At 38.0% G+C, this 12,071-nt stretch overlaps 1 protein-coding gene across 1 annotated transcript in view; it reads left to right on the top strand.

Annotated features, from left to right (window-relative positions):
* The window catches only part of LOC127421259 (macoilin-1), a 31,006-nt gene extending 19,402 nt beyond the window's left edge, over positions 1-11,604 (top strand). The window contains exons 5-11 of the mRNA XM_051664143.1: positions 590-768; positions 3,815-4,313; positions 4,421-4,579; positions 7,738-7,920; positions 8,004-8,124; positions 9,040-9,214; positions 9,322-11,604. Of these exons, the coding sequence (XP_051520103.1) occupies positions 590-768; positions 3,815-4,313; positions 4,421-4,579; positions 7,738-7,920; positions 8,004-8,124; positions 9,040-9,214; positions 9,322-9,524 (1,519 nt within the window). The 3' untranslated portion in view covers positions 9,525-11,604. The remainder of the gene's footprint in view (positions 1-589; positions 769-3,814; positions 4,314-4,420; positions 4,580-7,737; positions 7,921-8,003; positions 8,125-9,039; positions 9,215-9,321) is intronic.
* The last annotated feature ends 467 nt before the right edge of the window (positions 11,605-12,071 follow it).

Genomic DNA, 12,071 nt, shown 5'->3' with positions numbered 1-12,071 from the left:
GGTTACTCTGTATTAATCCTAGTCAGAATATTCCAAATGTTTCTTTTTCTTAGATGTCCTGTTTACAGGGTTCCTATAGTCATAGAAAACCTGGAAGTATCAGGTAATTTAAAAATTTTGTTTTCCAGTCCTGGAAAAGTCTTGAAAATATCTATAGTCAATATGCATTTTTCTAGTTTTGCTTAACTCAAATATTTTATCAGCTAGAAATTGCTCCTCTTGAGTGTAATTGCTATAATTCAGAAATCATGAACAGTGTGGGAACCCTGTATTTAATCACTAAACCAAAGCCTCTTCTACAGTCACTCTCTCATCAGCATATCATTTCTATAGTGTCTGTATTAATTTGTACATCAGTCAACACTGATCTCAACTGCCATTTATAGAAATTGTAGACAACTGATGTAACGCAGCAGGTACTGTAGCTTTATATTTGTAAACGCAGTGTTGGCGTCTCTATAGCAGCACATGGGAGTGATGCCATTATCTGAAGAAGTCTGATGTTGAGTCATCACTATCCCGCTAATTTTACCAATCATGTTCATTTACAAATATTTTGTAACATGTTGTTCTAACCCTTTCGTTGCAGCATCGGCTATCCGGTGGTGACGCTGGGCTTCGGCTTCAAGAGTTACGTGAGCTATAAGATGCGTCTGCGCAAACAGAAGGAGGTGCAGAAGGAGAATGAGTTCTACATGCAGCTCCTCCAGCAGGCCCTGCCTCCAGAGCAACAGATGCTCCAGAGACAAGAGAAGGACACAGAGGAGGGTAAGATCACCGTTTGGCATTTTAATGGTCATTGAGAACAATTACAAACGTGATTGACATTAAATCACATTTTTATGAGAAAGAGGGCCATATTTGCATCCAAATGGTTATTAAAGGAATATTCCGGGTTCACTACAAGTTAAGCTCAATCAACAGCATTTGTGGCATAATGTTGATTTCCCCCCCCCCCCCCTCCAAAAAAAAACGTATCCCACTTTTTCTTTAAAAAAAGAAACATTTGAGGTTACAGTGAGGCACTTACAATGGAAGTGAATGGGGCCAATTTTTTAACATTAAAATGTTCAAAAACGAGTTTTTTTTTTTTGGATGGTTTAAAGGCAGAAATGTCAAGCTTATAATTTTATAGAAGCACTTACATTATTCTGTTAAAAGTTTTAGGGTTTTTTGACATTACATTGTCATAAAAATTGGCTGTAACTTAACACAGAAAAGTTTAGTAAGTGATTCTATCACACTAAAATCATGTTTACACACATTGTTTTTGTCTTGTGACTTTACTTTTGAAACAATGAGTTTTTTAACGTTCATAAATTGGCCCCCATTCACTTCCATTTTAAGTGCCTCACTGTAACCCAGTCAAAATTAATTTTTGTGGTAATCAACAATATGCCTCAAATGCTGTCGATTGGGCTATTGTTATTGAAAACGGAATATTCCTTTAATATACACAAAATTTAACCTAAACCTCAAATTGCAGATTTTAAACTGCTTAATGTAATAGTTCACTGATATTCTGATACATCCATTTGAACCACCTCGAAATAGATTCTTAAATCCTAAGATCGATCTTTTACTCTTTGCGTAACTCTACTACAATAAGAGGAAAAATGTCTGTGATTAGCCACTGGCTGGTTAATGTTCAGGTTTCACTCACCAGTGATTGTCTACTATAGCTCAGTGTTAAGTAAAAGTTCGGTTTGACCTGTTCCGTGTGTCTAAAGATGAGATCCACACAACCCATTTGTCATTGAATAATGTCACTTTTAATACTCTTTCTGTTCTTTATATTCAGTTGATCAAAAACAACAGAAAATAAATGTATTTTTTAATCACGCATAGCACGGATGAGGTAAAACCATTCAAGTGCTCTCTCGTTCACATGCGCTCATTTACAGATGCTTTTTACAGAAATGCTGGTTGGTTAAAGAGACAGTACAGGTTTTTAGCGCATGTTTAACAAATCAATCTAAATACTTGTAAATAGTACAAATTATGCATGTAAACAAAAGAATGAACAAAATATTATATATGTAATATAATATGATTTATTTTATTTATTTGTCCTTTATTTAACCTGGAATAGAACTCACTGAGATTAAGAATCTCTTTTACAGAAGTGTCCCGGCCAAGACAAGCAGCCGCAGAAGTTTACAGTTATAAATAACATAAATCAATTGTAAAAGAATAACAGTTAAATTGGTCAAGGCACAGTGCAAACAAAGAGTAAGTACAAAAAGTTGGAATAAAAACATTTGCAAATTGATAAATCTTTCTCAATTTCTGGAATAACATATTTGATAGTACTCAGTGACACCAGGTTTTGTATCATTAAATCACTTTGTAGTGTGTTCCAGTCACAGGGGCAGCATACCTAAAAGCTTGTTTCCCTAGTTCATGTTGAACAAATGGAACCAAGAGGATATAAGTGTTCTGAGAGTGTAGGGAAAACATCCCAAGAATTCTGTTGGGCAAGAGAACAGAGATATGGAGGCAATAAACCCAAAATAGATTTATATATTATCAAATATCAATGCATAAGTCTTCATGTGGCCAATTAATGCCAGAAACTCTATTGTACAACTCACAGTGATGAGTAGCAATATTACAATTAGTTATAAATTAATGCATCATGATAAATAGTATCTTAAGAACGTAAAATACATGGATTTGTGCTCCAGAGAAAGGAGAATATAGAGCAGGATCACTCGCGCTACTCAAAATCGCGGCACTGACCGCAAAACTCACGTGACCCATTTAAATTATACTACTTTTTTTTTTTTTTTTTTACCTTAAAGTGCTATGGAGGATATAAAACTAACAGCTAGATAGCCCAACAGTCTAACCACCACTAACGAGGAAAACAGCTACAACACTTATGTGTCAAAATATAGGGTTTTTTTAATTAAACGTTATCACTTTTACTAAAATTCAGTTTGAATCATATTATATATTAGGGAAAAAAATTGTCATGTTTGCTTTCAGATATTCATGTACAGTATTCTCTAGAGATGATTTAAAGTGATAATTTTCATTTTTGGGTGAACTATCTCGTTATTTACTCACCCTCATGATATCCCAGGTGTGTATGACCTTCATTGTTTACCAGAACACATTTGAAGAAAAACAGAAAAAAATCTTAGCTCAGTAAATCCTTAAAATGCAAGTGAATGGAGATTTCACTTTTGATGCTCCAGAAATCACAGACAGTCAGCATAAACTTCATCTACGACTCCAGTGGTTAAATAAAAGATCAGTATTTAAGTACTATAATCAAATGCTTCACGAGAGTGTAGAGTCCAAGCGGGCTCTCGTGTGACGTATTCGCGTTGCCATGTTACGGACGTAATCTCATGTTCTCCACTCGGTTGAGACATCCAGGAGAATTTTCATTTTTGGGTGAACTATCCCTTTAAATAATTGTTTATTGTTATTATCTATTATTTTTATTGTTGCATTGCTTTGAGAAGATGAGTTTCTAGAGGAATGTTTAGTATTAACTGAAATTTAGTATTTTGGTAAGGTTTTACCAAGGTTTTTTTTTTTTTTTTTTTCAGAAAACAATAAATACTATATCGTGATAGATATTGTTGTAGTGATATAAAATGATTAAGATTGTGATTATTAGATTTCGGTCATATCACCCACCCCTGCATGTGACTTGCATCATATTCCAAGTCTTCTGGAAATGTGGCCTTCAAAGGCTGCACACTAGTTTTTGGAACCGCTACTGTATATCAGTTGTAGTTATACTAGTCAGACAGCATATTCTTCTAACCTCAAAATCTCTGTTTGATTCGCTTGGCAGCAACCTCCAAAGGCATGCCTGAAGCAGACTCTGTGTTGGTGGCTCAGAACGGCACTGCTGTTACCAAGAAACTGCCCACCTCTCTGCCAGAACTAGAGTACAAAGACAAGGGCAAAGATGGCGGAAAGGACAAGAAACAGCAGCAGCAGCACAGCATAGGAATAAACAACAACATTCTACAGACTGTGGATGCAAAGCTACAGGATATTGAGTATATGGAGAACCACCTAAACGCTAAGAGACTCAACAACGAGCTCGATGGCAGTGCCGAGAACCTGTTCCTCAAAGAGGAGGGGGGAGGGGGTGGCTCTGCCCCCTCTAAGCATTACAAAAACTCCTCCCCCCATAGCCCCAATTCCAATGGCAGCATTCCATCCTCCTTATCCAATAGGAGTGAAAAGAAACAAAAGTGTGCAGGGAAGAACCTTGCGCCTCACAGAGATATGATGGAGAATTGTATACCTAACAACCAGCTCAGTAAGCCAGATGCATTAGTGCGGTAAGAGTTCTCATGATTCAGACAGTTGCACAATTCATGACTGGAGTGCTGTTTACTCAATATGCCGTTCTCTCTCTCTCTCTCTCTCTCTGTGAATGTGTGTTCAGGCTTGAGCAGGACATAAAGAAGTTGAAGGCAGACCTGCAGGCGAGCAGACAGGTGGAGCAGGACCTGCGCAGTCAGATCAGCTCTCTGAGCAGTGCCGAGAGAAGCATGCGCTCTGAGCTGGGACAGCTTCGCCAGGAAAATGAGTTACTGCAGAACAAGTGAGGGAAGGGGGGGGGGGGGACTTTCAAAATGAAAATGGTTGTTAGCATATACAAAAAAAGTTGCCACACTATCCAGCAGCTCATGCAAGTGATCTGCTCTGCGCTATCCAGTTAGTCACGCTGTATAGTGGTCAGATAATTGGCTCATTCAGCACGGTTCAGTTGAAAAGCACATTTAGCGCTTCTGATATAAAAGCAGCAAATGTTGACACAATGATATTAGAGGAAACTAGCATCTAGTAGAGTTAAATTTCACTTGGGCAGCTGCTGAAAAGTTTTAAATGCAGAAAAAGCCTTGCTCAGAGAATACCACAGTGTCCTAACCAAACTCAACAAGCAATTTTTGACGAGACATTTTCTTGGTTACTTGATTTTTGTGTCTGTTGGGTTGCGCTGGGTAGCCCCACCCACCGTAAAATCTCATTGGTGGTCTGATTGGCTGTGATTTTTGTAGCTTTGTACAACATTTTTGCTTTTTCTGAGGAAGAGAAAATTACTTGATGCTGAAAACTTGTCACCTGGTTAGGACACTGCTGTGTTTATATTGTCTTATGCGGCTTCCACTTGACTCTCGACAGTTCGTCAATGCTCTGCTAAACGCCAATGTCAAGCATTGCTTTGACCTCCACAAGAAAAGCGATGCAGTTAGCGTCACGGAGGGCCAATTTTACGAGCTTGCCAGGCACAAAAGCAGGAGGTATGCACAGTAAACATTGAAAACATGTACAGTATTTGGACTCAGAAGAGAAAAATATTCTGGTAACTGGCAGAAGTAATTAGAGAATCGGACAAAAAACTACAAGACTGTGTACTTGAAGGAATTAACTACAGTCCCATGAAGCTTTGCAAATAATGTAATCAAATTAAAACGATGGAAAAAGATAGAACTATTGATTTTAAAGGGGTCGTGACATGAGGAATCGACTTTTCCTTGATCTTAACTTATTAGTGCGGTTTCCCTGTATTTTTTGCATCCGCTTCTTCCTTTCTTCTTCCACAAGCAAAAGACCAAGGGCTGACAACACCAGTGCCATTTGCAACTTATCGGACATTTCCGATATATAACTCATCCATCTGTGGTGAGCGAGATTTGTCTGAAAATGGTAAGCAAGCACTTCTTTGTTTGTTTTGCATCCCAGCAGTCACTAGCTCTTCCGGTTTCCCATTTTGAGTATCGAATACAGACTGCTGCCACCTGCTGGTCGGAAATTTATTTCCTCTCACGTGGGCGCAGAACGTATGTAATTGTTGGCTGTCGGGTGTCGTCTTTGCGGTGTGTTCAAGAGCAACTTATTCACCTAGACGCAGGCGACGTGAGCCTACCCTACAGTCTGCTTTAGTCGGCGCTATTTCTTTGACGTCGGTTTGGTGTGTCACGGCCTTAAGAGGTCATTGTACTGTATAAACATACTGTAAGTTTCAGAACTCAAAACTTCCTTCTCACTGTAAAAAGAGCATTTGTTGAAACCAAACTGCCAAAACGACTCGTTCTCTACTTCCTCCACATTGTGAGGTCATACTGTGGTAGACATTTGCATCTGACCGCCTCCACAACAACACATCAAAGCCTACTTTACCTTATCATTTCCTTAGCCCCGCCCAGTAGCAGTGAGCAGTGAGATGGCAAGGAGAGAGCAGATCAGTCAAGAGCTGAGAGGCAAGCAAAACAGTGGGTGTTTACTGTCAAGTCTTAAAGGAGTAGTAACACCAAAACCAGTGTTGCTGAAAGAGGGTCAGAATGAGGGTGGAAAATGATCATATTTTACAAATAGACTTTTTTTTTTTGTGCAAACTCAAAAAGGAATGACATGACCCCTTTAAGTTCTTAATTAAATATAGTGGTTCTATACTTATTGCAAAGTATCCACAGTTTTCCTGAGCAACCACTGGATGTCGCCATGATGATTCTAATCGCCTGTTTGTATTTCTGGTCTCGAGACCCCAAGTAAAAACTGCCAAAACGAGCGATCCAGAGAAGAACAACCACCATTTAAGTGTTACTTGGTGTAAAGATGAATTTCAGGCTCAACTTGTGCCATTGTTGGCCGACATAACTCATAAACGTAACTTATCTCTGACCATCGCTTTGTCATCTACACACTCGGGTGAGGCACTGTCTATAAAAAAAAAAATTGTCATCTCGACTCTATTGTGTATCACTTCCACGTTCAGGAAAAAGGTGGATTCTTTCAGAAAAAAGTCCTTGCAATTGCTTTGATTGCAGAAAGTAATTAGAGGGCTCATTTACTTGAATGCCTTAGAATGTTGTTGGTGAGTTCAATAACTGTGGTCTCTGGATGCTCGGAAACGATATGGCAAATAATTAATAAGAAATTGAGACATTCGTTATCTACATAAATACATTTTGACAGTTTTTGCATATTTCTTGTTGCTTTGCACATTAAAAGACATCATCAGTGAGGCAAAAAAATGTTTGAAAAACACTTTGGTGTAAAGTTGGACCTGTCACTTAAAGACAGACTTGCTGCATATCAGCAAAGTTTTCAGTAAGCATTGGTTGGCGTTTCAGAAACAGGGTCTAAATTGAAAGCTTTATTTTTAATTAAAAAAATGTCTCTTCCAGTAACACCCATTGAGTGACAGTGGGCAACTGGCATTTCAGAACACCATACTTTGTGTATTGAGTTGTATTCAAATTGCAGATATATTTTGTCTCACTGGAATTATTTTGTGTTCTTAAAAGTATAATCTTTATTTAATCATCAGGAATGTTCATTTTTATTATTAAAATTTTCAAAGGATTGTCACCTGACACACAAATGGTAATCTTTACATCATGATTATATGAAATGCATTTTCCTGAAGTCAGGAATGACTGTGATTGGTCTATCCTGATAACGGGTACCTTTTGACAGTGCAGTCTGTACAATATTACACACCTGAATAATGACACTGATAAACTTGAAAATTAAAATTGAAATTAAAATACACACTGAAGAGTTTCAATAGAGTAATTATTATGTAACAGACCAATTAGAGACATCATCTGAACTGCTAAGCCCCACCCAATTTCAGGGACCCCATTTTATTCTAATTACCATTCTGCATTTCTCACAGTTCTCACAGATAAACAAATCCTTTTCTCCAGCTGCAGTAACTTGTGCCAGTGTTGAGCATGTGTGTCTCTGTCATAGGCTTCATAATGCTGTGCAGGCCAAGCAGAAGGACAAGCAGACAATTGTGCAGCTGGAGAAGAGGCTGAAGGCGGAACAGGATGCACGAGTGGCTGTGGAAAAGCAGCTTTCAGAAGAGAAGAAGAGGAAAAAGATGGAGGAGGCCACAGCCGCACGTGCTGTCGCTCTGGCTGCTGCGTCCAGGTGAGATGCACATGAGACCATGGAGCTCATCTTGTTTTGAGATCTTTGCATGCTGGTGGGCTTACTTTCACTTACCTCCACAGAGGGGAGTGCACAGACTCGCTGAGGGCTCGCATACGTGAGCTGGACTCCGAGTGCAAGAAGCTCACGCACGACATGAAGCTAAAGGAGGAGCAGATCAGAGAGCTGGAGCTCAAAGCGCAAGTGAGACTGCACTCTGACATAATTTCTTGGCAACATTGATATGCTTTTGCAAATGCATTATATAGAATAAAGCGTGTAGAAACATTTAAATTATGATCCAGGTACAAATGGGATGTACCTGAGCTAAAGCTTTAAGTGGTTTACAAGGACTTTTTTTTTTTTTTAGGTTACAAACTGGTAATTACAAGGGTATTATGCTATAAATGTGGTTTATGAGGACATTTCTAGTGTCCCCATAATTCAAATCGCTTTAACATGCTAAATTATGTTTTATTGAAAATGTAAAAATGCAGAAAGTTTTTTTTGTGAGGGTTAGATTTAGGGGTAGGGGATATAATCTATAGTTTGTACATTATAAAAATCATTATGTCTATGGAGAGTCCTCATAATGATAGCTGCACCAACGTGTGTGTGTGTGTGTGTGTGTGAGTGAGTGATATACTTTATATATGGCCAGCCCACATACCGAAGTGTCCTTGGGCAAGACACTGAACACCAAGTTAGTGCTAGCACCTTGCATGGCAGCTCTGCCATCATTGGTGTGTGTGTGTGTGTGTGTGTGTGTGTGTGTGTGTGTGTGTATTTATTTTTATATATATAATATAATATAATATAAATGTATACTTTTTTTTTTTCATATTTTTAAAGAAACTTGTTTTAATAAACCAAGTTAAATTGCAACTGAGCCCCATTTTTCATTCTTCACCATTAATTGCAAACTCGCATTCAGGTTTGGTTGCCTTCTGGTATAGAATTATCAAATCAATTCATGATGGATGGAAGCAAGTCTCATTTTATTTCTCTCGTTGGAATATTCCGTTGCACTTGTTATCCTGTCACATTATGCAAGTAATCTAGGTTGCGAATGCTGTTTCATGAGTCTAGCTTCACCTACCTTGGGTTTTCTGTGTGCAGGAGTTACGCAAGTATAAGGAAAACGAAAAGGACACTGAGGTTCTGATGTCAGCGCTGTCAGCCATGCAGGACAAGACCCAGCACCTTGAGAACAGTCTGAGCGCTGAGACCCGAATCAAACTGGATCTCTTCTCAGCTCTTGGAGATGCCAAGAGACAGCTGGAGATTGCTCAAGGTCTGCTCCTCACACCGTTCCCTGTTTTTAGTATGTTCCTGTATTTCAGTATCAGGTATTTCTGCTTCCTCTCTCACTAACCTGCTATGTTTTTTGCTGACATACAGGTCAGATTTTGCAGAAGGAGCAGCAGATAAAAGATTTGAAGCAGAAGATTGCAGAGGTCATGGCGGTCATGCCCAGCATCACTTACTCGGCCGAGACCAACAGCTTGACTCCTGTCACTCCACACTACTCTTCCAAGTTCATGGACACCAGTCCATCCAGCCTGGACCCCAATGCCTCCGTCTACCAGCCTCTCAAGAAGTGAATGTCCACACATCCTCCACTTTGCTCTATAATTTGTCTAAAAGTTCAGTATGCAAACTAATGGAATGGGGATGTATTTTTTGTTTGATGTACCCCCTCCTCTGTTAGTATGACTCTTCTTTTGTTAGTGATTTAAAATAAGTGGAGTATAGGAGGAACTAAAAGTATACAGGTTAAAAAAAAAAAGAAAAGGATAACACGTTGACCAGAACTGCCCTCCTTGTATTTAAAGGGATAGTTCACACAAAAATTAAGATTTTGTCATTTACTCAAAATCATGTTGTTCCAAACACGACATTTTTTCTTCTATGGAACACAACAGATGTTAGGCTGAACAGCTAGATGTAATGACACCCTTAGTCACCATTCAATTCCGTTATATAGAAAGAAATGATGCAATGAGAAGTAAATGGAGACTTGCGTACTGCCTTATATCTCCTTTTTTGTTCCATGGAAGAAAGTGGTATTGGGTTTGAAATAACATGAGGGTTAAGAAAGGCTGAGGGAATTTTCATTTTTGGCTAAACTATACCTTTTAAGATTATTTTTGAAACTCTTACTCCTAAAATCTTAACTTGGTTATGGCACTTCAGCCGGTTGTGGTTCTTTTGTTGTCCTACACACCTTTTGTGAGGTCTTTATGAAGACCTTATTGGATTTTATTAGTACCTCCTCATCTTTGTCTTGAATATAAGCATTTTTATGTGCCAGAAATGGTGGCATGACTTCCTTTACCTCCCTCATACAAATATACCATCTTTAAGTTTATTGAATGTAAAAAGAAAGGGAAAATGTATTGCAATGAGAAGAAAGTATTTGTGATGGAAAATATTGTGTTAATTGCGATGCAGTGATTAAGAATGTGTTTTAGTTAAATTATGAACCTAGTATTGTAATTGTCTTTTTTTTTTTTTTTTGGGTCGGGGTAAGAAGTGTTTCATTACAGACATGGAATCTGAATTGGATATATTTTGGTGTTTCTGAAAACTAAAATGCTCTGTTCCTCCCGAAGAAGTTTTATAAGTTCCTACTTTGTCTGTATTTCCAAGATGGTGAGGACATAAAAAAATCCACGTTTAAGAAGGGACTGATCCTCACAATGTATTTGTTGACAATATGCTGCATAAATATTTGGGAATGTTGTCGTATTTTGCAGTCAATGCAAGTCCTTTTTGTTAATGGACAAATTTGAAATAGAATTTAGCTGAAAACAGTTGCACAGCTGAACAGATGATGTCTTGTTAACTGTTATTTGCCAGTTATGTTACACAGTGCCTTGAAATATCTTGTTTAATATATTCTCTTACACACCTCCCATGCCATGTCAACCCACACCTGATTTGATTTGATTTGATTGGGCAACATAACACTTGACCCACTTCTTTTCCCATTGTGGCATTTAAAATCAGCTGCCCTCTTATTGCCATGTGTTTTGGAGGGAAAATACAGGCACGCTCATTCTAATCCATTAGTTAACAATGGCCCTGCTATGCCTCTAATTTACATGGCATTGTTGCTGAATGTTTTATTTTTGGTGAAATGTGCCTATTTGTCCTGCCCTCCATTTAATTTCATTGAGGATAATGCAACCTGCATACATTGGTGAATGCACTAGAAATGTGTCCTTTCATAGTGGCATCATTGTTGTGATTGGATAACCTGTAAACAGTCTATTATTGCATCATTACAAAGATTTTCCTAGTTGTTTTCTTCAAAGGTTTTAGATTTGTGTCATAATGCAGGCAGAATATGCTTGTTTGGTTTAAGTCCTTGTTTTAAAACAGTGATTTTTTTTTTTATTTTATTTGTCTACCTTGGGAAAGTATTATGTGGATTGCATTGGTGTTTATATGGTAAACTTTGTGGAGAGTAAAGAATAAGCTTTTGTTTCTCATTGTTAGATTTATTTATTTTTTTATAAAATAACAAATCGAAATATTGGGACTGTGAATGCGTGCGTGATCTTAAACACTCCACAATGCAAACAGTAAAGTGTCTGACATGCTTATTTTTATATTTTAAGACCGTATAATCATTACAATATAGAACCTAAGAATATACAAACGGGCCATTCAAATGCGTTTTTGTGTACGTTTGCGCAGTTTTTCTGTTGATTTTTCTGTGTAAATATGCGCTAGAATATACGGATGTCTTTGAATGCTGCGCCTCGCCTCCCACAGGATTGCGCTTTTTTTTTTTTAGCGCAAGAATACTTTCGTTGTGAACGTCTCCTAAGGCATTACAAATATAGAAAACAAGACGTCACATCCCATCTACAAATACCATACAACAAAATGTATAGCAGTAATGTTTCAGGGAATTGCATCTTGTGTCGTATTGAACTTTTGAGCTATCCCTTTAAGAACAAGCTTCAGGAGTCCATATAAATATATCTTGTTTCTTAAAGGAACAGATCACCCAAAAATGAAAATTCCCTGAGGTGTTTGGTTTTCCTCTGCAAACCACAAATGAAAATTTTTAGAAGAATATTTCAGCTCTGTTGGTCCTCAAAATGCAAGTAAATGGTTGCCAGCTCCAAAAAGCACAT

This window comes from Myxocyprinus asiaticus, chromosome 30 (assembly GCF_019703515.2).
Source record: "Myxocyprinus asiaticus isolate MX2 ecotype Aquarium Trade chromosome 30, UBuf_Myxa_2, whole genome shotgun sequence".
In the NCBI taxonomy this organism is placed as follows: domain Eukaryota; kingdom Metazoa; phylum Chordata; class Actinopteri; order Cypriniformes; family Catostomidae; genus Myxocyprinus; species Myxocyprinus asiaticus.
Note: the sequence above shows the minus strand (reverse complement) of the source record. Positions and strands in the feature narration are given on the sequence as shown.